The sequence below is a fragment of the Schistocerca cancellata genome, chromosome 3 (genome assembly GCF_023864275.1).
Source record: "Schistocerca cancellata isolate TAMUIC-IGC-003103 chromosome 3, iqSchCanc2.1, whole genome shotgun sequence".
Lineage (NCBI taxonomy): Eukaryota > Metazoa > Arthropoda > Insecta > Orthoptera > Acrididae > Schistocerca > Schistocerca cancellata.
In genome coordinates this window covers 775,762,569-775,790,031 of record NC_064628.1, presented here as the reverse complement: position 1 = coordinate 775,790,031, position 27,463 = coordinate 775,762,569, and the positions used below count along the sequence as shown (strand labels likewise).

The window sequence follows — 27,463 nt, the reverse complement described above, 5'->3', positions numbered from 1 at the left end:
ATTTGTTTGTGTGTATTCATGATTGGTAGCCATTTGGATAACAGTAAATAGCATAATATTTAAATTTAATAGAAAGAGTGAACATACTAATCTTTTAGAATACTCGAACATCTGCTGGCCTGGCTGTGTGTCAGACATTTTATGTTGTGTAGTTCATGTAATATGCATGCTGCACACCTTTCTGAAACGTGTGAAACTTCAATGATACCTAATGAAGGATTCTTTTCTTCTAGTGTTACAGATTTAAAGTCATGATGTACTACTCTCATCACTCACTCTCTTTCATTGTAAGTGTTTTGGCAGTCATAACATGGTGCCCACTAGGTCCTACGCTTACATAGATAGTTAGTTCACCATGTTCATCAATGACGAAAGACGAATAAGTGTAAGCAATGGATTGTGCTTTCCAAAATGATAATGTTCCAAATTTGAAAATTACAAAGCATGTTTATACTGCAATGAAATAACGCTGCCACCAGATTTGAATATTATTATATTATTGAATCAGTGTGGTCTGTATCTCAAAAAGGTCAGTAGCAGTGGTAGTGGCGGTGGTAGTGCTAACAGCAGCAGTCACCAATGGAAATCCGTGCGTTACTTCAAATGGCCCGCCCAACTTTGACGGGACCAAGACTATACCAACGATGTATGTACAAAAACCAAAGATATACCACTTCGCGGTAGACACAATTATTATCGTAGTTGAGAATATCATCTTAGTTGTTTACACTCGTGATTATCAACTGTAGCGCCGGGAAGAATTTGTTTCCGTCAGAGCTGTGTTTATTTATGCGAGCGGGAGAAGGAAATGTAATATATTAACAAATTATTATAAAAGAAAAACAAATGGCAAGTATTCGTTATGGTACCACATTATCATATTTTTCGTAGACATATGAAAATATAATGTTTTAGTTTTCACAGCGCGAAACCAAGTTAGTACGTGTTATTAGTTGTTACTCATTTATGTGTATTGTTTTATGTAATAGAAGCAACAGGATTCGTGATAGCGGTAATGAGAATGTTCTGCTCGACATTTTTTTTTGTTAAGGACGCATAATAATGGACCTTAGTAGCCCAATTTTTTGATCTTCGATAAAGGTAGTGCAGTGTCTGACGTACTGCACTCACGCTCAGCCAGTTGGATTCTTTGATTTGAAGACTAATGGCGATATGGTTTTTACAGTAAGACCACACCTAATTCTTCTGCCCTTGTCAACCGAGATTGTGCTCCGCCACAAAGCAGACCTACCTAGCTGTCAACAGAGCGCTAATTTCTTCTACTGACTTTATTTTTGCGGACTACATTTGAGATGTGTTCATACAGTTACCAAATGTTTACACGACACTGAAGTTTTACATAGATTTTATTGCTTAATGTTTTAATCCTCATTTCTCATGCTTCCTCCACTTTCTGATTTCACCACCAGAAAGCAGTCATGTAGGCCTATCTAACTGGATTGAAGCAGTTGCTTGTAGGTGATAAGTAATTCACTCTTTAACTCCACTATATTACTCAAGACATTGCATATGCTCTGGGAGATTGTGGAATTCATTTATGTGACTTCTCTCTGTACTAAAGTTAAACTCTCAGTCAATCTAGAGATTTTCTTTCGTCCTAGAAGGACCATTTATTATGAAACTTTTTTTTCCAGACACAGTCACATTTTATGTTGCAGTCACAACCAACTATGTGTATGAAATAAGAGGAAGTTCACTATATGTCAATCACTGATCTCCTCCGAGTACAGTGGTTAAGCACACTGGACTCACATTCAGGAGGATAATGGTTCAAACCTGCATCCTGATTAACGTTTTCTGCGATTTCCTTAAATCGCCCCAAGCAAATGCTGGGATGGCTCCTTTGGAAGGGTACAGCCTATTTCCCTCCACATCCTTCTCTAATCTGAGCATATGCTACCTCTAATGGCTCGTTATTGATGGGATGTTAAATGCTGATCTCCTCGTCCTCCTCCTCCTCCTCCTCCTCCTGCTGCTCCTCCTCCACTGATGTCCTTTGATTAAATGACATTTTTCCAAAAGATTACAGAACAATTGTCAAAATGCTAAGCTTTTTAAAGAGAAATCTGCAAGATTTTTGACACAAGGTAGGATTCTTGTAACATTCTTCTGTATTCCTAAACTGTTGTCTCCGTCAGTTAAGTTTCCCCAAATAGTAATTCTGTACCTAACTAGTGACTAGAAATATATGTGGAGTGTTCATTGATTTCTTCCTTTTTAATCACCTGTAGTTGTTGTCATGAATATTGCAAATATAACTGGACTGAGATGCTTCATTAAGTCTTGGGTAATGGATTTATAGATGAGGTAATGAATGATCTGTTAATAGTCCCTAAACTGAGCTCAGTAAAAGAAATATTTCTTTTATTTCATTGTTTGAATAGGTAAGTTAGACAGTCTGGTATCGTATGAGAAGTGTTGCACTGTGTGTATTAGTCTTTTCATGGTATAACACTTCACTATTTGCCTTGACACAGTTGATATCAGATGTTTCAGGGGCTGCTCATTCTGTATGAGGACTATTACTGCTTTTTATTTTTGTACTTCTGACATCTGCAAGGAGGACAAAATTTTGCATAATGTAAATTGAAGTAATCTGCTGTGTTGACTCCTTCATAATGTTATATAACCATCATAATTAGGGTACTGTGGCTCACAGTATCTCATGCAGGTCTACAATAAAGAATACAAGATATTAGTAAAGAATTACCAGTGCCCCTCACCATGCCAGTTCTTTTGTAAAGGCGTGTAGTGCAGAAAAACCCAATAAACCAAGAATCCTTATCTTTTGGAGTAATTTCTGATTTGTAAACTACACTACTGGCCATTAAAATTGCTACACGAAGAAGAAATGCAGATGATAAATGGGTACTCATTGGACAAATATATCATACTAGAACTGACATGTGATTACATTTCCACACAGTTTGGGTGCATAGATCCTGAGAAATTAGTACCCAGAACGACAACCTCTGGCCGTAATAATGGCCTTGATACGCTTGGGCATTGAGTCAAACAGAGCTTGGATGGCATGCACAGGTACAGTTGCCCATGCAGCTTCAACACTATACCACAGTTCATCAAGAGTAGTGACTGGCGTATTGTGACAAGCCAGTTGCTTGGCCACCATTGACCAGATGTTAGCAGTTGGTGAGAGATATGGAGAATGTGCTGGACAGGGCAGCAGTTGAACATTTTCTCTATCCAGAAAGGCCCTTACAGGACCTGCAACATGCGGTTCTGCATTATCCTGCTGAAATGTAGGGTTTCGCAGGGACTGAATGAAGGGTAGAGCCACGGGTCGTAACACATCTGAAATGTAACATCCACTGTTCAGTGTGCCGTCAGTGCGAACAAGAGGTTACCGAGACGTGTAACCAATGGCACCCCATACCATCATACCGGGTGATACGCCAGTATGGCGATGACGAATACACGCTTCCAATGTGCGTTCACCACGATGTTTACAAAACACGGATGCGACCATCATGATGCTGTTAACAGAACCTAGATTCATCTGAAGAAATGACTTTTGCCATTTATGCACCCAGGTTCGTCATTGAGTACACCATCGCAGGCGCTCCTGTCTGTGAGGCAGCATCAAGGGTAACCGCAGCCATGGTCTCCGAGCTCATAGTCCTTGCTGCAGCAAATGTCGTTGAACTGTTGCTGCAGATGATTGTTGTCTTGCAAACATCCCCATCTATTGACTCAGGGATTGAGACGTGGCTGCACGATCCGTTACAGCCATGCAGATAAGATGCCTATCATATCGACTGCTAGTGATAAGAGGCCGTTGGGATCCAGCACGGCGTTCCGTATTACCCTCCTGAACTCACCGATACCATGTTCTGCTAACAGTCATTGGATCTCTACCAACCGAGCAGCAATGTTGTGATACGATAAACCCCAATCGCGATAGGCTACTATCTGACCTTTATCAAAGTCGGAAACGTGTTGGTACACATATCTCCTCTTTAGACGAGGCATCACAACGACGTTTCACCAGGCAACACCGGTCAACTGCTGTTTGTGTATGAGCAATCGGTTGGAAACTTTCCTCATGTTAGTACGTTGTAGGTGTCGCCAACCTTGTGTGAATGCTCTGAAAAGCTAATGATTTGCATATCACAGCATCTTCTTCCTGTCGGTTAAATTACACGTCTGTAGCATGTCATCTTCATGGTGTAGCAATTTCAATGGCCAGTAGTGTACGATGTCCTCACACAAAAGTTAAATACACTCCTGGAAATGGAAAAAAGAACACATTGACACCGGTGTGTCAGACCCACCATACTTGCTCCGGACACTGCGAGAGGGCTGTACAAGCAATGATCACACGCACGGCACAGCGGACACACCAGGAACCGCGGTGTTGGCCGTCGAATGGGGCTAGCTTCGCAGCATTTGTGCACCGCCGCCGTCAGTGTCAGCCAGTTTGCCGTGGCATACGGAGCTCCATCGCAGTCTTTAACACTGGTAGCATGCCGCGACAGCGTGGACGTGAACCGTATGTGCAGTTGACGGACTTTGAGCGAGGGCGTATAGTGGGCATGCGGGAGGCCGGGTGGACGTACCGCCGAATTGCTCAGCACGTGGGGCGTGAGGTCTCCACAGTACATCGATGTTGTCGCCAGTGGTCGGCGGAAGGTGCACGTGCCCGTCGACCTGGGACCGGACCGCAGCGACGCACGGATGCACGCCAAGACCGTAGGATCCTACGCAGTGCCGTAGGGGACCGCATCGCCACTTCCCAGCAAATTAGGGACACTGTTGCTCCTGGGGTATCGGCGAGGACCATTCGCAACCGTCTCCATGAAGCTGGGCTACGGTCCCGCACACCGTTAGGCTGTCTTCCGCTCACGCTCCAACATCGTGCAGCCCGCCTCCAGTGGTGTCGCGACAAGCGTGAATGGAGGGACGAATGGAGACGTGTTGTCTTCAGCGATGAGAGTCGCTTCTGCCTTGGTGCCAATGATGGTCGTATGCGTGTTTGGTGCCGTGCAGGTGAGCGCCACAATCAGTACTGCATACGACCGAGGTACACAGGGCCAACACCCGGCATCATGGTGTGGGGAGCGATCTCCTACACTGGCCGTACACCACTGGTGATCGTCGAGGGGACACTGAATAGTGCACAGTACATTCAAACCGTCATCGAACCCATCGTTCTACCATTCCTAGACCGGCAAGGGAACTTGCTGTTCCAACAGGACAATGCACATCCGCATGTATCCCGTGCCACCCAACGTGCTCTAGAAGGTGTAAGTCAACTACCCTGGCCAGCAAGATCTCCGGATCTGTCTCCCATCGAGCATGTTTGGGACTGGATGAAGCGTCGTCTCACGCGGTCTGCACGTCCAGCACGAACGCTGGTCCAACTGAGGCGCCAGGTGGAAATGGCATGGCAAGCCGTTCCACAGGACTACATCCAGCATCTCTACGATCGTCTCCATGGGCGAATAGCAGCCTGCATTGCTGCGAAAGGTGGATATACACTGTACTAGTGCCGACATTGTGCATGCTCTGTTGCCAGTGTCTATGTGCCTGTGGTTCTGTCAGTGTGATCATGTGATGTATCTGACCCCAGGAATGTGTCAATAAAGTTTCCCCTTCCTGGGACAATGAATTCACGGTGTTCTTATTTCAATTTCCAGGAGTGTATAATGGAACAGTAGACTCAGTTGGTCATGATTTTTATCCTGTGTGCAGATAACAGTGTGTGTAGGGTCCATGTCAGTCACTTAAGTATAAGCATTTAATTGTTTGACATATTTAGACATACTCTTCCATGGTTCTATTTGGAATACTCTACTGTTTCAAATATACATAAATGATATTCCACTTGCTCTGTCAGAATATGAAAGTTTTGTCATTTAAGATGAAGGTTTTGCCCTTTTTGCTGATTATACAAGTATGGGAATAAAAATAAATCCCCTTACCGAAATGGCAGCTAGTAAAAGATATGGAAAATCAGCAGATGGTTCAAGACAAAGGAACTGAATTTTGACAAGCCATGGTGCATAAAATGCAGATTTTTCACAGAACTAACTCCACAAGCCAGAAAAATAGCTTACTCCTAGAATGAAATACAAGAAGTAAAACATGTTACACTTTTGAGACTTAATTGAGAATCATTATCAAATTGTTCAAAGCAAAGGGAATGAATTTTGACAAGCATCAGTACATAAAATGTAGTTCTTATCAAAGAACTATACAAGCTTTGAAAATAGTTGGGTCAGCTGAAAGTTGTGATTCCACCCATCCACTTGACCCTTGATGTAAGTGTGTTGTACTCTGTTGTGGTTTGGTGTTTTTGATTTGGGTTGCTTGGTAGTTATGGCGTGTTGTAGTATTTAACGCTGCTCACTTGTGTTGTATGTTTCTGTTGCTTGTTAGGTAATTTAGTGAGTCATTTAAAGTTGGGACCTGGATGTATCAAAAGGATAAAATGTGCATTTGCATTGGAGGAGTTAGTGCCAGTTTGCTAATCAGTTATTCTGATTTTGGGTATTGTGGCTACTGGATTCATATGTGTGTTTGGAATTAGTAATGCCACATGTATTTTATGGTTGGAGATATAATATTGTTTATTTCTTTTTGTCAGTCATTGCATGAACATAAATGTATTAGGGTTGGGTTGTTTGGGGGAGGAGACCGTCGGTCTCATCGGATTAGGGAAGGACGGGGAAGGAAGTTGGCCATGCCCTTTCAAAGGAACCATCCCAGCATTTGCCTGGAGCGATTTAGCGAAATCACGGAAAACCTAAATCAGGATGGCCGGACGCGGGATTGTACCGACGTCCTCCCAAATGCGAGTCCAGTGTGCTAGCCACTGCGCCACCTTGCTCGGTCATACATTTATTAGAAGGCCAATGGGCAAAGATATGTTCTCTATGATCAAGTTCCTACAGTTATTTGGAATGATTGCGAATAGTTTTGTTTTCTTTTGTTTTTTGTTGTTTGAGGGATTTTTTTTTTGGGGGGGGGGGTGGGGTGGGGGGTGTACATGTGTGTACGTGTGTATTTGACTAACCCAGATATATGTAATGGTGCCTGCAGTTGGTAAGTATTTTTTTGTTTTTTTATCTGTTTTGTATTTTGATATGTATGGGATGTGTGTTCATGTTTATAATTGTTTGTGTATGCCAAAATTGGTGGTGATGCAAATTTTCATGAATTTTAGGGTTTTTCTTGTTAGTATTTGGTAATTGTGTTGGATTATGGTTGGTAGGTATTGTGGGTAAACTGTGGTTGATTAGGTTACATTTTTTATATTTGTTGTGTACATAAGTTTTGGTTTGGAACTTCCTGGCACATTGTACTGTGGATTTTATTTTAGATAGACAGGATAAGTGAACGTTTGGATAATGTGTAATGGAGTTGAAGATTTGAATGTGTTGTGTTTTGGTGCTACTGGCTTCATTTTAACTGCCATATAGGCTAGTGAAATTTGTGGTTTTGGAGCTGTTTGTGTGTCCATGGTATGGAGGACTTCTTGTGAACTATACAGCAAATGAAATTTGCGGTACTTGGTTTTTAAGTTGTGAGGGGGTTACTGCTATTGTGGTCTTCATCTGATCTATGTAGGTGATCCAAAATTTATGATGCCAGTGGTGTTCCTTAAAAAGAGGGAGAGAATTTTATGTTCTTGATCTTTGGGTTAATATTTGTTTTGGAAAGGTATTATTCTCATCATCATATATTTAGTTATGGGTCAAAGGAGACAGGTGGACTCACAACTTTCATTTTTGCCAAATAGAGTATATACAAGAAGGAAAAGGTGTTAAGTTTTGAGACTGCAGATTGTTGTTGTTGTGGTCTTCAGTCCTGAGACTGGTTTGATGCAGCTCTCCATGCTACTCTATCCTGTGCAATCTTCTTCATCTCCCAGTACCTACTGCAACCTACATCCTTCTGAATCTGCTTAGTGTATTCATCTCTTGGTCTCCCCCTACGATTTTTACCCTCCACGCTGCCCTCCAATACTAAATTGGTGATCCCTTGATGCCTCAGAACATGTCCTACCAACCGATCCCTTCTTCTGGTCAAGTTGTGCCACAAACTTCTCTTCTCCCCAATCCTATTCAGTACTTCCTCATTAGTTACGTGATCTACCCATCTAATCTTCAGCATTCTTCTCTAGCACCACATTTCAAAAGTTTCTATTCTCTTATTGTCCAAACTATTTACCGTCCATGTTTCACTTCCATACATGGCTACACTCCATACAAATACTTTCAGAAATGACTTCCTGACACTTAAATCTATACTCGATGTTAACAAATTTCTCTTCTTCAGAAATGCTTTCCTTGCCATTGCCAGTCTACATTTAATATCCTCTCTACTTCGACCATCATCAGTTATTTTGCTCCCCAAATAGCAAAACTCCTTTACTACTTTAAGTGTCTCATTTTCTAATCTAATTCCCTCAGCATCACCCGACTTAATTCGACTACATTCCATTATCCTCATTTTGCTTTTGTTGGTGTTCATCTTATATCCTCCCTTCAAGACACCATTCATTCCGTTCAACTGCTCTTCCAAGTCCTTTGCTGTCTCTGACCGAATTACAATGTCATCGGCGAACCTCAAAGTTTTTATTTCTTCTCCATGGATATTAATACCTACTCCAAATTTTTCTTTTGTTTCCTTTACTGCTTGCTCAATATACAGATTGAATAACATCAGGTAGAGGCTACAACCCTGTCTTACTCCCTTCCCAACCACTGCTTCCCTTTCATGTCCCTCGACTCTTATAACTGCCATCTGGTTTCTGTACAAATTGTATATAGCCTTTCGCTCCCTGTATTTTACCCCTGCCACCTTTAGAATTTGAAATAGAGTATTCCAGTCAACATTGTCAAAAGCTTTCTCTAAGTCTACAAATGCTAGAAACGTAGGTTTGCCTTTCCTTAATCTTTCTTCTAAGATTAGTCGTAAGGTCAGTATTGCCTCACGTGTTCCAGTATTTCTACGGAATCCAAACTGATCTTCCCCGAGGTCGGCTTCTACTAGTTTTTCCATTTGTCTGTAAAGAATTCGTGTTAGTACTTTGCAACTGTGGCTTATTAAGCTGATTGTTCGGTAATTTTCACACCTGTCAACACCTGCTTTCTTTGGGATTGGAATTATTATGTTCTTCTTGAAGTCTGAGGGTATTTCGCCTGTTTCATACATCTTGCTGACCAGATGATAGAGTTTTGTCAGGACTGGCTCTCCCAAGGCCGTCAGTAGTTCCAATGGAATGTTGTCTACTCCGGGGGCCTTGTTTCGACTCAGGTCTTTCAGTGCTCTGTCAAACTCTTCATGCAGTATCGTATCTCCCATTTCATCTTCATCTACATCCTCTTCCATTTCCATAATATTGTCCTCAAGTGCATCGCCCTTGTATAGACCCTTTATATACTCCTTCCACCTTTCTGCTTTCCCTTCTTTGCTTAGAACTGGGTTTCCATCTGAGCTCTTGATGTTCATACAAGTGGTTCTCTTATCTCCAATGGTCTCTTTAATTTTCCTGTAGGCAGTATCTATCTTACCCCTAGTGAGATAAGCCACTACATCCTTACATTTGTCCTCTAGCCATCCCTGTTTAGCCATTTTGCACTTCCTGTCGATCTCATTTTTGAGACGTTTGTATTCTTTTTTGCCTGCTTCATTTACTGCATTTTTATATTTTCTCCTTTCATCAATTAAATTCAATATTTCTTCTGTTACCCAAGGATTTCTACTAGCCCTCGTCTTTTTACCTACTTGATCCTCTGCTGCCTTCACTACTTCATCCCTCTAAGCTACCCATTCTTCTACTGTATTTATTTCCCCCATTCCTGTCAATTGTTCCCTTATGCTCTCCCTGAAACTCTGTACAACCTCTGGTTCTTTCAGTTTATCCAGGTCCCATCTCCTTAAATTCCCACCTTTTTGCATTTTCTTCAGTTTTAATCTACAGGTCATAACCAATAGATTGTGCTCAGAGTCCACATCTGCCCCTGGAAATGTCTTACAATTTAAAACCTGGTTCCTAAATCTCTGTCTTACCATTATATAATCTATCTGATACCTTTTAGTATCTCCAGGGTTCTTCCATGTATACAACCTTCCATCATGATTCTTAAACCAAGTGTTAGCTATGATTAAGTTGTGCTCTGTGCAAAATTCTACCAGGCGGCTTCCTCTTTCATTTCTTAGCCCCAATCCATATTCACCTACTACGTTTCCTTCTCTCCCTTTTCCTACACTCGAATTCCAGTCACCCATGACTATTAAATTTTCGTCTCCCTTCACTATCTGAATAATATCTTTTATTTCATCATACATTTCTTCAATTTCTTCGTCATCTGCAGAGCTAGTTGGCATATAAACTTGTACTACTGTAGTAGGTGTGGGCTTCGTATCTATCTTGGCCACAATAATGCGTTCACTATACTGTTTGTAGTAGCTTACCCGCATTCCTATTTTTCTATTCATTATTAAACCTACTCCTGCATTACCCCTATTTGACTTTGTGTTTATAACCCTGTAGTCACCTGACCAGAAGTCTTGTTCCTCCTGCCACCGAACTTCACTAATTCCCACTATATCTAACTTTAATCTATCCATTTCCCTTTTTAAATTTTCTAACCTACCTGCCCGATTAAGGGATCTGACATTCCACGCTCCGATCCGTAGAACGCCAGTTTTCTTTCTCCTGATAACGACATCCTCTTCAGTAGTCCCCGCCCGGAAATCCGAATGGGGGACTATTTTACCTCCGGAATATTTTACCCAAGAGGACGCCATCATCATTTAATCATACAGTAAAGCTGCATGCCCTCGGGAAAAATTACGGCCGTAGTTTCCCCTTGCTTTCAGCCGTTCACAGTACCAGCACAGCAAGGCCGTTTTGGTTATTGTTACAAGGCCAGATCAGTCAATCATCCAGACTGTTGCCCTTGCAACTACTGAAAAGGCTGCTGCCCCTCTTCAGGAACCACACGTTTGTCTGGCCTCTCAACAGATACCCCTCCGTTGTGGTTGTACCTACGGTACGGCTATCTGTATCGCTGAGGCACGCAAGCCTCCCCACCAACGGCAAGGTCCATGGTTCATGGGGAGGAGACTGCAGATAGATTACCTTAATTGAAAGACCTCCTGCAGAGAAGCCGTGATGTGCTGTAATTCAGCTATGTTCGCAGTACCCATGGTTATTGCTATAGCTGACTTAAACAGTGGATGAACTAGTTTATAATGGTCTTTTCCATTACTTACAAGTTATGCAATCATCTTTTATGGGGAACTCAATTTATAGGGATAGTATTTTTGGAATACCAAAGTGTAAATGTAACACAGGGGTCGAAACATCTTCTACAAAGACTTCAGGTTGTTAACATTAGTGCAGAAAGGAATCGGGTAAATGGGTACACAAGTAGGCCTGCTGAGTATCTTGCCAAAACATATTGAATGGCATGTAAGTAGTGTGGTAGACTTTAACACTTAAAGAACTTCTTGGCAACCCCTCCTACTCCATTAAAGAGTATCATCAGAAACCTTCTTCAAATTTATTTTATGAGCATTAACACTGTAATACAATGACATTTTGTAATGTTATGTCGTTTTATTGTATTACACTTCGATCAAGTCTACATCTTCGAAGTCTTCACACATCCCAGAGACCCTTCCACATCTGATCCAGGGAATAAGACTAACGTAATGTATCATAATTGATTGCCTTACATTATTTATTAATCTGAAAGTTGCTTGTTCATGGGGCAGAATTTTAAAAAATACCAACTGTTTGCTACTTAATGTGTTTGATGGTGAGCTTCCAGATGTTCAGCCATTTTATGCATAAAATCCAGAAGTGCACTATCAGTCAAATATGCAAAGAAAACCTGAGAGATTGCTTACAATATGTTCAACAGTGAGTTTTTATAAGTTATGAGATTGGTCAGTAGTCCTTTACTGTTGCTGCATCTTCCTTGTGTGAGATTGTTTGACGACAGCATACTTAAGTCCATGTAAGTTCCTAGTCTCCCTGATTTGTTTTTACTTTTTTTTCTTGGAATATGTACATTCCAATATACATTAAATTTTTAATTTACGTCTGGCAGATTGTGTGCTTCTCTCCTATCTATATTTCACAAATTCTTCCAAAGTGAAATTTCTTTTTAATTTATTGGGCTTGTGGCTGTCCACTTCTCATTATTTGTGTAGCAGCAGTAGTAGTAGTTTATTCATCAGTGGATCACTTTTGCAGGGATATTGGACATTCCATGAAATTACAGTTGCAGAAAGAAAAAAAAGTAAAAATCATAAGTAGGCTAACAGAAATTAAACTTGTACAGATCTTGCTAAAAATCGTCTTATTTAAAAGAAAGCGACAGATATTTCAGGCTTCTTTACAAAATAAGTTGTTGTTTTATCACAAAAGTTTTCCGTTATCTTTGTTGCTTTATGTAATGTATCAAATTTAATTTTGTTTCTATCCTGGAGTTTCCAATGTTTAATTGTGTTTTGGCATACTAAAATAAAGTCACATGTAATAGTGAGGCTTTGTGTGTGTATAAAAAAGAATAGGAAAGCTTCATGCAAAATGGGTTTATCATGATTTGGCTGACATAAAATTAAGTACGTAATCTAAAATTTTCTGAAAGCTACACAGAGCTGATACTTTTGGGATTCTAGCTCAATAATGTGTTGTTGCAGCAAAATTTTCTGTAAACTGGTGTGAACTTGCGTGTCTCCAGTCATTGATTTTTGAATATATCCTAATATAATTATATATTCTATAATATCAGTTATCCTCAGAAATTCAGACAATATGTAATGCAATATTATAGATATATTTCACTTATGCCAGGATTCACACCCTACTTGGAATGAATATTCTGACACTTACAAATTTTATGCCCATGTAATTGTTGTTACTCTTGATAAGCATCTTGTCTGGATTGTACTCAACAAAATTCTCACTGTACGTTATAAGGGTCAAGAGGAAAACAGAACGTAAGTTATCTCAGTTTTGACTATTGACATAATGTTAATGGCTGCTGTGATGTAATGCATATATTCACAGTTTTGCTGTTAGTTGGTGAAGCCGACGAATGTGAAAGCAAAAATACGGGGTTGTGACGGACTGATGTATAGCTTAGCTTGAGGTCTAGGTTAGTTTGGAAGGTGACAGTTTGGCTGTGAGTTGGTAAATCGATGAATGTGAAAGTAATAAAAAAGCCTGATTGTGGTGACAGACTGACATGTAGCTTTCTGTTTGAAAAAATCACCACTGCTATCACATTATAGTCACCATATTATTTATGGTGTTTGTCGTATGTTTCTGATGGCTTGTATCAAATATTCCTCTTTATCCCATTATAAACTATACGAACTTTTCTGATGATAATTTTCTCATACCTCACTAGGCCCACCAATTACGTACCCCATAAAATATTACCTAGCATGATCTACTTTCTCATCTATCCCCCTACTTTCAACCTCTCCAACTTTCATTTATAAGTACCAGTGTTGTTAGTTACAGTTCTGTTTGTTACTGTAAATTTCTAGAAGCTTCTACAAACTTGTTTTCATTCTACTTGAATAATTTTGCATGTAAATGTCCTATCATCCATCAGCTTAGCAATACCAAAGACTGGACTCTACAACAATATTGACATTTCTATTATTATTTTCATCTCCCTTCCACCCTATAGTCCCTAATAGTAACTTACTCCATACCCCAAAAACATTATTTTGTGTGTAGGAAGCTGTGTGTGTATATAGTTTGAATTATTTGTGTACTGACTTTAAACTAAAATGTGTGTAATATTTCACAGTGCCAAGATGGATTTTAAACTAAGATAGACTCTTCGTATTTCTATTTTATTGATGAAATTCTGCTTCAGCTTATTTTGCACTTAAATGCCCACTGCACTGGTTTGTTATGTTTCAAAAGTACTAGCATATAGATAAATGACATACTTCCAGTCTTTGTTAATATGTTGAATAATGTTTTAGGACAGTACAGCATAAGCTGCAAGATAATATGTTCTGTGAAGTAGCTGTAGTAAAAAATAAGTTGTGGCATTATATTGAGTTCAATGAACAAATTCCTTTTGTGTTCTTCGCTTTTGTGCATTTATAAACAGTGCATTTACTTGAGAATGGTGGTTTTGGTGTGAAAATAAAAAATACTGCAGTAGTCAGGATACAAGAAAGGTTTTCATTGAGAATTTTCATTCCTTTCTGGGTTGCTGAAAATAAGTATTATTCTGGCAGAAACAACCTGGCAACTAATTTGAAGACACAGTTTAAAAACTTGATGTATATAAAAATAAATGAAAAAGTATACCTGATTAGCCACAGATAACAGCCAAAGATTCAGCAAATGATTCTTTTTAAAATTCCTTACTATGAAACTTTGGCTTGCTAACAGTGTGTGCAACTGAACAAAAAACTAAGTATAGTATTATTTAAGAAGACCACACTCCACATTTTTAATACTATGATCTCTCCATTTAGAGTATTTTCTAAAACAAGCAAACACTGAAGATGCTTCAATAATGGTATCATATAAGAGAAAATTGTATATTATTGCACAATGTATCTCATGCCCATTGCTTAATCAGCTTACCCATATGCACAAGTTGATCTCTGTGTTACAAATGTGACCACAAGGATTGATGCGCATCTGCTTGACAGGAGATTCCTTTTTCTCATTCTACCGAAGTATTCTACCCATGAAAAGATGACAAGTGATCTAGTGCTCTACCTTTTGCTTTTGTTTGAATTGCAGCATTGTTGCTTATCATGGCTGGTTTGGAAACTGAAAGTTTGCATTTTACCCAGCTACAGCCAGTGTGGCAGACCCTATTCTGTGCGAACATTGCCCACGTGTGGAGTATACAATATCAAAGGACATTCACTGACCTTGGCTAGTAACATGTGCAGTTGAACTTCATAAGCTGCTTTGTCTTGGTTCAGATATCCTCTGTGATGCTCAAGTTGCATGTCTTTACATACTAAACAAATAGTTTGATTTAACCTTGCTCAAGATGCAAAGCCATAATACATTTACAGGTACAGATCAGTGAACAATCTCGCTGAAATTAGATTGCATACTCTCACACAGGGTAAAATGTGTGCTCCACAATACTGTATGTGCCATACTAATAGGCATTTAGGATATGGTTAACATAATGAATTATTTTTATACAATAGTTTATTTCCTGAATAAAAACAGTAGCTGGGTTATTATTATTATTATTATTATTATTATTATTATTAGAAGGTAATATTATTTGTAATTTAAGTCACATAAAGGCAGACAGGATTTTTACTGATGCATTACCAATTTGGTACAACCATTCTCTCACTCTCCCGTAGGAGACCTATATGTGGAAGTTTTTCAAAATCTGTACTAGGGTGCAAATTGATGATGTTTATGTGCATAGGGCATTGCCAAATGTGGAAGTTATGGTAAGTGGAAAAGGCAGGTTATTGACTGCCGAACTTCCGAGATAAAAACGTAAATAGCAAAGAGTCAAAAATTTGTTAGTTGAACTTGTTGTAAGTGTGTGTATGATTGCTTACTAAATAGTGTAAATTATTATAAAATACATGAGTAGCTTCACAGAATACTTTTCCACATAGGTAATGTCGGATAAGCTATATTATTTTTTTTATCACATGAAGTATGAACAGACAATTCATACGTTATGTTTTTTCATGTTGCATATAGGGTTTGCTTTCAATTCTTCGGAAGCTCAAGTCCTCTCCTGAGAAGGAACTCCGCTTATTGTTGTTAGGCCTTGATAATGCTGGAAAAACAACGCTACTCAAAAAACTTGCATCTGAAGATATATCACACATCACTCCAACACAAGGTTTCAACATAAAGAGCGTTCAGTCAGAAGGCTTTAAGTTAAATGTTTGGGACATTGGTGGACAACGAAAGATTAGGCCATATTGGCGAAACTACTTTGAAAATACAGATGTTTTGGTGAGTAATATATTTAGATATTTATACATAAACTATGAAATGTAAATGTGCATGTGCAGACTTACAAGTGTATGTACATTCACAATATGCAATTGACTTCAGCCTAAAATTTCAGCTAAATTTCGTCGGCAAATTATCCTTACCAGTGCAGTGTTTCTTCCAGATGTACACCCTCCTATTGTAAGGAAACACACATACTTGAGAGTTAATCAATAAAAGTCCTGAACATTTAATGAAATATATTTCTCATAGTAGAGTACTGACACATAGCTGTATGATTTCTATGCAGGCTGTCATTCTTTATGGAAGTCTTCCAGCATTTACACCGCACACAAATTCCTGTGTATTGGTCCACGATTTTTACATAAGAAAGGAATATCTGTCCTTACAGTGTCTCATTGAGTGGCTCAGACGTATAACAGATGGTGGAATTGAGATTTGCTTAGTACAGTGAACAATGAACAGTCACATAATATATGTCTTTTGTGATTGTGATTCTTACAGTGTTAACTTAAGGCTAAAGACAAGTGTTGGCATTCTGTATATCAACAAATTATGCTAGTAGATTTCTTGATTTTTCTTTGTTCTTATTTCCATTACCAAGCACGAAATCAGAATTGTATAGTACTTACTTCCTGTGTATTTAGCTCTTCCATAAGAAGACTGCTTCATTCTAAGAGAGACTTTGTGAGGTGGAATGGTGAATTACCTATTCACACCATATTATTATTATTATTATTATTATTCAAGCTGTCTTCATGTGTGCTTTTATTTCCCCTCTTCCAAATCATTATGACAGTTTGCTGTCATCAATTGGTCTTTCGAGTCTCAACTTCTCAACACCTCTGAAAGTAGCTGTTGTTATTTGGAGTCTGACTGCCTCTCTGGACCATGATGATATGTAGCAAAAGCTTTTGAAGTGGAATGTAGCTCAGGGGAAAACTCAAATATGGTACATGAAGTTGGACCAGTCCCTGGGCTCACATACATCATTGGTATTTCCAGTTTTGAGGATGTGCTTCTTACTTTTGTAAATACCCCCTCTCCTGAAAAGGAGAGGGGGTATTTACTGTCCTTGCTGGTACCTCAGGCATCAAAATTTCTACAGAATCATTTCATGATGAGTGCCAAGTGTTCAGCCATATCCTTCAAATCTCGTGCAGAGGAATCATCCCTGGGGAATGATGATTTGGGATAGTGGAATACTGTGTTTCTGTCTTGTATGATTCATTTTTGGGGAAGGTAGTTCTTGATGCCAATGGTGGTGATTAGTATAGATGGGTCCTGTTGCAGAAATCCTCAGTTAGATTTCCAGTGATCACTTCCGATTTCCACTTAGCCTTGTGAGATCATATGAGAATCTGCACAAATGAAATAAGCAAAAAATTATTACATAAACTGACAGTCTATTACATGAGATCCCGTATGCCTCAGCAAAATTGATGCACAAGTGTGATTTTCTGAGAACGGATTAATGATTGTGGTATGGATCTGTTGGGGTTCTGGATTTTCTTAGGTTGTGCATGTGAGTTTTTAGGCCTGACAGTTTGAGCAGGTTAGCAAGATGAGATTTGACAGCTGAGAACCAATGGTGATGTTTACTGGGGGCTTTTGTAGCCATTGTGAGAAGAGTTATTCCAAAGCAGAAGTATGAGGCAAAACAAGTAGCATTGTGTTTGTTGGAGGACAAAGACTTCATTTTGGGAGATGGGGTGCAGTAATTTTGAATGGCAGAGCAAGAATATCTTATCAAGAGAATGGAGTTAGTTCATAGATTGCATGTGCTTTATTGGTGATGTGAATTTGTAGCTCTAGGTTAATGAGAACTTTGAACTGATGGAACTCAATTGGATCATCCACTTATGTAGCATGCTGCCTAACATAGAGCAGTTGATTGTTACAGCTGGTTTACAACCATGATATATGAGTTCTTCTCTACAACATTAGTTTCTCTAAACTGTGCAGACAGAAACTTTGCCTCCAACAGATCTGTGTCTGCTCACACAATGTTGACCTTGCTCCTGTCATCAGCCTGCCTTTACTCCCACTCCTGTTCTCACCTCATTTAAACATGACCAAATAATTTTCTACAAGTAGTTATCCTCAGAAATTGAAGTATTAGTAATAGTTTTAAAGTGAAAAAACTGTTCCTACCTTTTGTAACTGTTATGAGGCATACATGAAAGGTAAGAAGTGTCCAGTACCAAAGTAGCTATATTCATTAGAAATAGCTCTTATTGGTAGTTTTAGTTATGTACAAAGCTGTGTATGTCTACATGATCGTCATTCACTTCTTAACACTTTCCATGTGTTGTAATAGTGTCTGCATCAAAGTCCCTATGTGGGAATTAAGCTTGTTGTCAATGGTGGTCTTGATATCATCATCTTCAAACCATTGTCCACTGAGCAATTGTGTGAAGTGCAGAAAGAGGTAATAGTTGCTAGCCACGAGGCTGGGGCTGTAGAATGAATGATCAAAAATTACCCAATGGAAATCTGTGGTACAGGCAGTGAAGCAGTATGTGACTGCACATCATCATGGAGGAGGATTATAGTGGACAAATAACCTCTCTCTTATCTCTATGTGAGCTTCTCCATGCTCAAATCGTATGCTAAAACATTCAAAGAGACTTCTCCTTTAGAAGTTTTACTAAATTTGACTAACCAGCATTCAGGGTTATTGAAAAAGATTGACCCAATTTAATTGATTTGTATTTCATTATGTGTAAATTGTACATGAACAGTGCACATACCAGTCAAAAGAGGAAGTTTTAGAAAAAAGCCCACGAACCACAGGTTATAAATATTCAATGCCACCCTCCCACCTTTGCTGCCGGGCAAATATCTAAGCGGTAACCAGACTCGTCCACCATGTGAGGAAGCATGTCTCATGTTACTGAGTTCACCAGCAACAGTGACACGGTTCCATGGGTTGGCTAGTGTTGTTGACAGTATAAATGTGTGAGCCTCCATCTTTTTAAGCATCACCACAAAATTTAGTATGCTATTCTTTGTCATTCTCAGGGAGGGCCTACCCCAGTTGTAAGCAATAGGGCTTGTGCAGTATTGTAAACACTGTCTTACAACTCACCATACAGTTGGTTGATGTATTCTTAGTTCCATACTAGCTCTATTGATTGACTTACATGGAATATGAACAAAACTGTCTTGTATTCAGCTGATATTATACTCTGAGACACCCTTGTCAGCCAGGACTTTTTTCCTTTGCAGAGCTTTGTTGAAATTGCTTAAATCAATGGCTTATGCATTTCCTAGTTCGTGGTTCAGTACTGAATCGGAGAAAAAAATGCCCACTCCACTGCAGCTGCCAACCCACTTCTTGCAAACTTAAGAATGCAGAAAACTGCGTGCGGAATTATAGCCTCTTGTTCACAGCTACCTATTGCCATGAATGCCCTAGTTTACGCAACTATCACAGCTCTTGCAACCATTTATGCAGCTAGTGGTTAACAAAACAAATCTTTGACCTTCCTCTTTCCTTTGGTATGTAGACTGTTCATGTTCTTTTCATATGATGTGAAATGCAAATTAATTAAACTGTGTCTGTCTTTTGGAATAGCCTCATATTATCTAACAACTGGAAAGAATACATCTTCATAGCAATTTTAAAATCAGTAGTGAACCTTACTTCTCACAGTAGTTATTGTAGATCCATTCTCTCTCGCTTTGTAGTAAAGATCCAGGAGCGCACAATCAGTTGACATCTAGTTCCCTCTTGCACAAAATAGATAGAGCACTGTGGCATTGCTTTATTAAAATATTAAGATTTTGTTTATCACTTGACTACTTTGTTACTTGGTAAAAATACATACCATTATTAATACCTTTCTACTCTCCAGATATATGTCATTGACAGTGCCGATCGTAAACGCCTAGAAGAAACTGGACAGGAATTAGAAGAGCTGCTGATGGAAGAAAAGCTTTGTGGTGTACCATTACTTGTCTATGCCAATAAGCAAGATCTCCTCCATGCATTACCAGCATCAGAAATTGCTGAAGGCTTAGGACTACATACTATTAAAGATCGTCCTTGGCAGATTCAAGCTTGCTCTGCCACTACTGGCGAGGGGATAAAGGTGTGCCTATGATGTTTTTCCATCTCTTTGTGCTCGAGGCCAGTATCTGTGTCTTTCAGTCAATATTCTATTTACTGAGCAAGGAATTGCAGCAACCACTTATTAATGTTATCAAATTTATTTTATTACCCTTTACAGGTTTCAGGTGTTTTCATGTCTATGTATGGAAAGTGCACATCTAGATTGTTACTATGAACAAATAGCAGGTCTGATATTTGTTCTCAGCTCTCACATTTTCAGCACCTTTTTCAGAAGTGTGGCTGCCAGAATTTTAATAGAATGCATCATAATCATGGTCTGCACATCTTTTATTAGTGAGATTTCTATGGAGTAACTTTTGTCTGATTGGAACAGGATGCCACAACCAGTTTTGTTTCACATTATCAACTTGCACAACGTTTACTGACAGGTTGCATTCAATTTTGCGCAGTATTAAGTTGTTTGTAAATAAACTTAATTTTAGAAACAACAAGCTACAAAACAGCTTTATACATTCACAAAGTATTATGTTGTTCATAGATAAACTTAATTTTATAAATTAGAGAATACAAAACAGATGCATACATATGATTAGTAAACAAGTAAATTGCATAATATTTCAGTAACTATACGTATGGAAAGCGTGGCGGCGTAGAGCGTTTTCAAAGTTCCACTCACTTTGTGGTGAATCTCTTCCCAAATGCATGCCTCCTTAAAGTTACTGAATCGCAGTTCTCAGCCAGAAAAAGCTATAGGAAAAATGCAGCTGTACACCTTGTAACCACAAGTCACACTAAAAATTGTTTTGTTGGTGGAAGGAATAGTTAAATGAAACTATTTATGTGCGTAACATTTCACTCTATTACAGTAAGCTTGCATACACCAGTTACTACCAAGCCTTATTCTAAGCTGTACAAAGTCTGAAAAGCACACATAATTCATAACTGTAGCCAGTTTATGGTAATTATTAATGATATTTCCCAGAAAGTTTACAAACAGATTGTTTCTGTTAGAATAGCTCACTCAAAGGTTGCTATAATCAATCTCATGTAACAAAATGTTCATGTTCGCAAGTAAGCAACATACCACATGAATTTAATTATTTAAAATGTCACCAAAAGCTTCTGAATTTCACTCTGTGCCTTAAATCAAACCCTCTTCAACTCTTGACAGCACTTCTCAAACATTTTGGTACCAAAATGTCACAATATTAATAATTTTCATCAGAGCACATATCAGTAGGTCTGATCACAATGAGATCCAAGCCCCGACTCTACTCATCTCTCTCCACAAAAGAAGTTTCTAGTTCCCTAAAATACACAAGAATATGCTTATTTCTGATTGGCAGAGAAACGGCACAGCCACTTGGAAAGCAGCTTCAATTCCACTCAGTCCTGCACATATATACAGAACTGATCAAAATGTGTCACTGAATCAGGACAGTAAATTACCATAAATAAAGTCTGAAAACCCACAAATATAAAATTAACTCCCTTTTAAGAATACTACTATACCAACATCATAATCTCATTTCCCAGTACCATAATCTGACAAAATAATTTATAACAAATTCCTCAATACGATTGAGTAACACAAACATTGTTCTCGAATATTCCTCACATGACCAGTTACTTCAGTGTACAGCATAATAACTTTACATAAAACATTATTTCACATTCACATCTTCATTCACTCTCATAACTAAGCACAATAATAGTACTAATTAATAGACAATTTGAAAATTAAACAAACAGAATTGCAAATAAAAATGACAGTATTTTGACTGCAGCTCAGAGAATGTCAGTCAGCTTGTGACCTGTACCAGATTGCATAGAAACTACATACTCAAGCATCTGACTCCACCAGTCCTGCGCATGACTCATACTGCATGTCTGTTCACTGTTGTAATGTCCCATCTAAATAGGTAAGGTACTATGCCTCAAAAGAAAGAAGAAAATGCCAGTGTTGAGAACAATCATTAACCTGGGCATATTGTATTGATGCAGGGCAGGAAGCTAGTTCAGCACACAGTAGGGCAGGACAGCACAGCACAACACAGCACACACTGGGGCACAGACAGCCAACACAGCTACCGTAGGCCCTTACGTGCAACATGTACGGGCAGCTGCTGGTCTGTAAAGGAGTCTCACTATACAGTTGTAATTTGCACTCGCTGGTTTTTTGTTCTAGGGCAGGGGAAGCCAAGAATTTGGCTGCCAAAGTGCTCAGACTTGCTTCACATTTCCCCCACCGCCAAATCACACTGTCTGAGCACAAGAAGGGGGAAGAGGGGAAAACTGTGAACACACCACATTTAAATGGTAGCTGCATACGACTTGGTTTTATATTTCACATTTCTCAACAATATGGATCACAAACAAAATAAATTTTTAATATTATTTAATTATTTTTGGCATGCTGAAGACATAATTAATTTTTATGTTGTACAAACTGTTGACATATGGACAGACGAAGACAATTTCACAAATTTTTGCAGTCAAGCTGCCACATTATGGTGACTGATGTAGTTTCACGATTGAAAAAAAGTCTTTTGCCCAAGTATCATGACTTCAAATACTGAAATGTGGAAATTTTACATAGGGATAGTAATGTAGACATGCTGGACAATTTTAACATAAAAATATTTGTTATTAAAACTGGAATTACCTTACAGGTCAATCATTTATATCTGCATATGCGCAGGGGCACTTTCAACTGAAATGGCAAGTGGTCTAAAAAACAACTCTAAAAAAAAAAAAGATGTAAAATTGTCCTCAAAACCTTTAGAAAACCATCCTTGTACCTCTTTCACAGCCACAATGAATTCTTCAAATGCGAGCCGCTGTGACCCAATGGTTCCAGGCGCTTCAGTCTGGAACTGCGCTGCTGCTACGGTCGCAGATTCGAATCCTGCCTTGGGCGTGGATGTGTGTGATGTCCTTAAGTTAGTTAGGTTTAAGTAGCTGTAAGTCTAGGGGACTGATGACCTCAGATGTTAAGTTCCGTGGTGCTTAGAGCCAAGTCTTCAAACCTCACATTTTCTTTAATGCAAGTGAGCTTAGGGAACTGGACTGTCTTTGCCAGAATCTGCCCCTTCTACAATGTGATTTTCTTTTTTAAATGTATCACCATCAAATCGAAAAGAAATTACCTTGCAATGTTTTACTGTAGTCAGTGTGAGGTCAATCCACTTAAAATCTGCAAGCCATTCCAGATGTTCTAATTTTCGTTAATGCATTCCTTTTTCCTTCATTAATTCAATAATATCCAGTTTTAAAACGAAAAATTGTTCAAGGCATGCCCCTTAACTTAACCAACATACTTTACAGTAATATATGAAGACTCCAAACTCTTCATTCATTTCCATTGAAATCAACTGACAATGAAATAATGCGTGCGACTTCAGAAATTTTACTGTTCATACCGCCAATTTCTTCACACCCTCCAGGCCTGCAAATTTAGCACAAAGTACTTTTTGATGTTCAAAACAATGTATATATCTGTTGATCATTGTAATTTTCACGTTTTCATTATCAATTAAATCTTGAAATTCTTTCTGCATGATATTGTAATGTCGTTTCATAGCAAATGTGCAAACCTGTCTCTTACACAAATTGAGGATTCTCCTCCCTCTCCTTTGTCATTTCCATTTATTTTAAAGGATTGCAATGATAGATCATTAGACTGCCTCTTTTTGTGCAAACAACCACTGGACATGTGAATGTTCTTCTTGCCATGAGCAAATAGTGAACTCGGAGTGTTGTGCCAAGCAAACAATACAACACCGCAATGCTGAATGAAATGTCACACTTTTCTGTGTACTTATGAGAAGGACCGAGCAAAGCAGTGTGACAGCTTGGGGCTTGGCCCACACATGGTGTGAAGTTTGGCACGCTGTGGCTGGCCCTGTTCTAGAGGGTATGAGTCTTTTCCATTGTTTAAGGATTTAATGTGATCTTTCACAAAGAGGCAAGTTTTGAAGACCAGGGCAACAACATTTTCAATTATAGACTGTTGCGAACATGACAAATGGATGAGTGTGCTTTTGGATTGCTGGCAGATCAGTTTAGATTATTCAGGAGTCAAAGTTAAAGTAGAGACTGTAGACAACTTGGTAAAGGCTGCATGTATACTTCTCAACTGCATGTCATTAAATTTGCTCTTATCGGAAGGAGAAAGAGACAATGAAGAACTTCGAGAAAAGCCTAAAATCCAGCCGTGCCCATTGCAGCACATGCGGACTGTAGCTAGGATGCATGCCTTTGTAGCAAAACACAGCTTTAAAAATTATTTCATCAGCCCTGTACGAATCATGTTGTGGCATGTTGCAAGTATCAGAAAAGGACAGTATTAATTTAAATTTCTTTTAATGTTATTTACCAGCACTGTTTGATTTATTGTGGCCATTATTAAGTTACAAGGAAACACAGCTGTTGTAAGTGAGTAGTGTATTTCTTTCACTTGTTTAGTCTTTGAGTGTTTTCTTCATGGAACCAGGATGACTCGTGTCATACAGAAGAGGTTCTTTACACCCTAGTCCTATCAATTCATCCAACATCATAGCAGCTAGCTGTAAAGCAAGTCAACTGCACCATTCAAGAGACAGGAAACTGCAGCACTGCCACAACCCTAGCACAGTCAGTGTAGATGCTCAGGTTTATATGGTAGGACGTTTCACCATTAGAAAGCACGTGCTGCAGAGAACTAGGTCACTCTGCTCTGCACTGTCTGTGCCACCTATGGCCAGATGTACACCCAGCCTTAGACATATATGTTTTATAAAATAACTTGAATGTGCACCTTCCATAGATTGACATGAAAATATGCAGAGACATAAATTTTATAGCATGAATAAGGACTGGTTGCTTCAGTTCATTGCTCATAAATATATGAAACATTCATGGTTTTCTGAAATCAGTTGTAGAAAAAAAAATCATGTCATACTGTATTCACTTTTGTTTAAACTCCAGTTTAATTTCTATTGGTTACCAAATATTTTTATCACCAGGAACTATGTTTTTTGCACTTACTCTCCTTTTTTCTTTTCAGGATGGAATGGATTGGGTGTGTAAGAACATCAAAAGGAAATAATTTTGCCAGTTAAAATGTATCCATCAGGTACACTGATACTCAGTTTTAATATTGAGTCAGTACAGCAGCCACATGAGAATGAGTCTTCAGTGCAATTGAGATCTCACTTTTGATTAATTGTTTTAGTGTTCCAAGAGTTGTGGACCATTAAAGGTTTTAGGTGCCTTCTTTTAGTCGTAAGCCAGTTGTTGGTACCCGCAATGAATTTTATTTTTGTGTTTTTCAGCAAGGTTTAAAGAAATGGCATTAAGTAGTGTTATGTGCTGAGATTTAAAAGAGCACATTGTTGTAATGGGAAGTTTTAATTTAATTTTGATAGAAACTGTAGATCTGCTTTCAAAATGATTGTATGGGGGGGGGGGGGGAGGGGGGTGTCAGTTATGTAATGAAAATATTGAGATGCTTAAAATATGTAAGTCGACCAACATTAGACATGCGATGAATAATTGACTTCACTCTTCAAATTTTTGTGCTTAGTAATATACTTGAACAAATCTTATGTTTCCATGCATTATGTGTGGGTTCACTAAAGCTGAGAAATAATTTCATACTATGTGAAAGTTGAATAATGTGCTAGTTCCAAAGGGAACTGTAATTTTAATCTAGTGTATCACTCCTCTCATGACACTGTAATAGTCCTCCTTGTAATTACGGTACCATATTCAGTGGATGTAATGCACATTCCCTTGTCTGCCATTTTAAATTGGAGGTTCTCATTAATTGTGTAAGATAGCTCCTGATGCTTTCAAGTTTTAAACTTGGAATACACTTAACTGACTAGGTGCCTCACAATAAGAGAGGAAAAAAAAAATCAAACTTCAAAGCATATCCATTACATTGATTATTTAAAATTTTAGTGAGATAATTCTTGAAAATCAGAGCACATAATTAATGAATTATTCGTCACAAAATACATTTATGTAGTTTAAGAATTAGGTCAAATGTCTTCAATCAAAGAGCAAGTGATAAAATTATTGAGCATTATAGTTTTATCCAGAGATATTTTTAATGAATCTATATCATTATGACTTGCACATGTTAGAGTTTTTAAGAAGTTTTAATTTCTATGAATGTTTCCATTTTATGTGAAGAATCTCAGTTTACAGTCTTCTGTAAACTAGTATTACATGACAGATGCTTATTGCAGAAATATTGTCAGTGCCTTGCATCTTTTTCCTGAATGAAATTTGCTTTACAATGCAGTTGTTAGAGCACAGAAACTATCTAGTCATCCGTCCAAAACTGCTTGTGATATTGTTTTTTATTTTCTCATGAGTAAAAATGTAAAGTAGCTCTATGATCTCATATGATATACAAATATTTATATATGAACATGTGATGTAATAAAGCGGTTTTGCTGAATATCTGTTCTCATTATCATTCTTACATAATTTTTTGTTCTAATGGAACAATTCAGACTTAGGTTTACTTAAATAATTTTTGGTGAACGCCAAGGTAAGATCAGTAGTGATGAAGTTGTGAAAGTCCTGAGCATCTTTATATGTAACAATTAGGAGGGCTGGTAGTATACTTTCCTTACCTGAGGCTTTTAGTGAACATATAGTATGAAAAGGTATGTTCAGAACAGAGATAAACCCAGTTTCAGTGGTGCAACAGGAGTGATTGCCTCTGCAGCTTTTTTAATTTGTACAATCTCATTTTCAGGATCCCAATATGAGTGATACATAGAGGGCTGAATAACTTTTCTAGATTCTTAATACCTGTTCTTGAAAGTTTGTAAACTGGCTTTTACAAGATAATTTATGTCTTATAACCAAGAGTCTTCCAATTCACATTTTATTAATGTTTCTGTGACCTCCTTCTGTAAGTCATACAAACCTGTGACCATTCGTGGCACTGTTCTATGTTTACATTCAGTAAATGCTATTGGTCCTACAGGTAATTGGTCTCAGTCTATCATGCTCTGGGTAATACTCTAAGATGAGATGCACAAATGATTTTTAGGTAGTCTCCCTTGTAGACTGACTGCATTTTCCAGCTATCTTGCCAATGAATCAAAATCTGCCACCTTGCTTACCTAAACCTGAGCTTTTATGATAATTCCATTTCATATCTCTACAAACTGTTACACAGGTATTTGTATGACTTCACTGATTCCAGTTGTGACTTATCAGAATTGTAGTCAGAGGATACAAAATTTTTTGTTTTGTGAAGTGCATAACTTTAAATTTCTGTACATCTAAAGCAATTTGCTACTCTTGGACCACTTTGATCTGACTGAATATTTCTGCAGTACTTCATTATAGATAACTGCATCATTGACAAAAAGTCTGAGGTTACT

The 27,463-nt window shown here is 38.4% G+C and overlaps 1 protein-coding gene across 1 annotated transcript; it reads left to right on the top strand.

Annotated features, from left to right (window-relative positions):
- Positions 1-685: 685 nt before the first annotated feature.
- Positions 686-25,526, top strand: LOC126175821 (ADP-ribosylation factor-like protein 3). The gene is made up of 4 exons (XM_049922814.1): positions 686-849; positions 15,734-15,994; positions 19,855-20,091; positions 25,120-25,526. Exons 1-4 carry the CDS (start codon positions 847-849, stop codon positions 25,159-25,161), a joined length of 543 nt encoding a protein of 180 aa, XP_049778771.1. The 5' UTR covers positions 686-846; the 3' UTR covers positions 25,162-25,526.
- Positions 25,527-27,463: the final 1,937 nt, after the last annotated feature.

Bases quoted from the DNA above. Each gene is read 5' to 3' on its own strand.
- LOC126175821 (XM_049922814.1), top strand. The intron at 15,995-19,854 runs GTGAGTAATATA...TCTACTCTCCAG, and splicing joins TTGAAAATACAGATGTTTTG to ATATATGTCATTGACAGTGC. The intron at 20,092-25,119 runs GTGTGCCTATGA...TTTTCTTTTCAG, and splicing joins CTACTGGCGAGGGGATAAAG to GATGGAATGGATTGGGTGTG.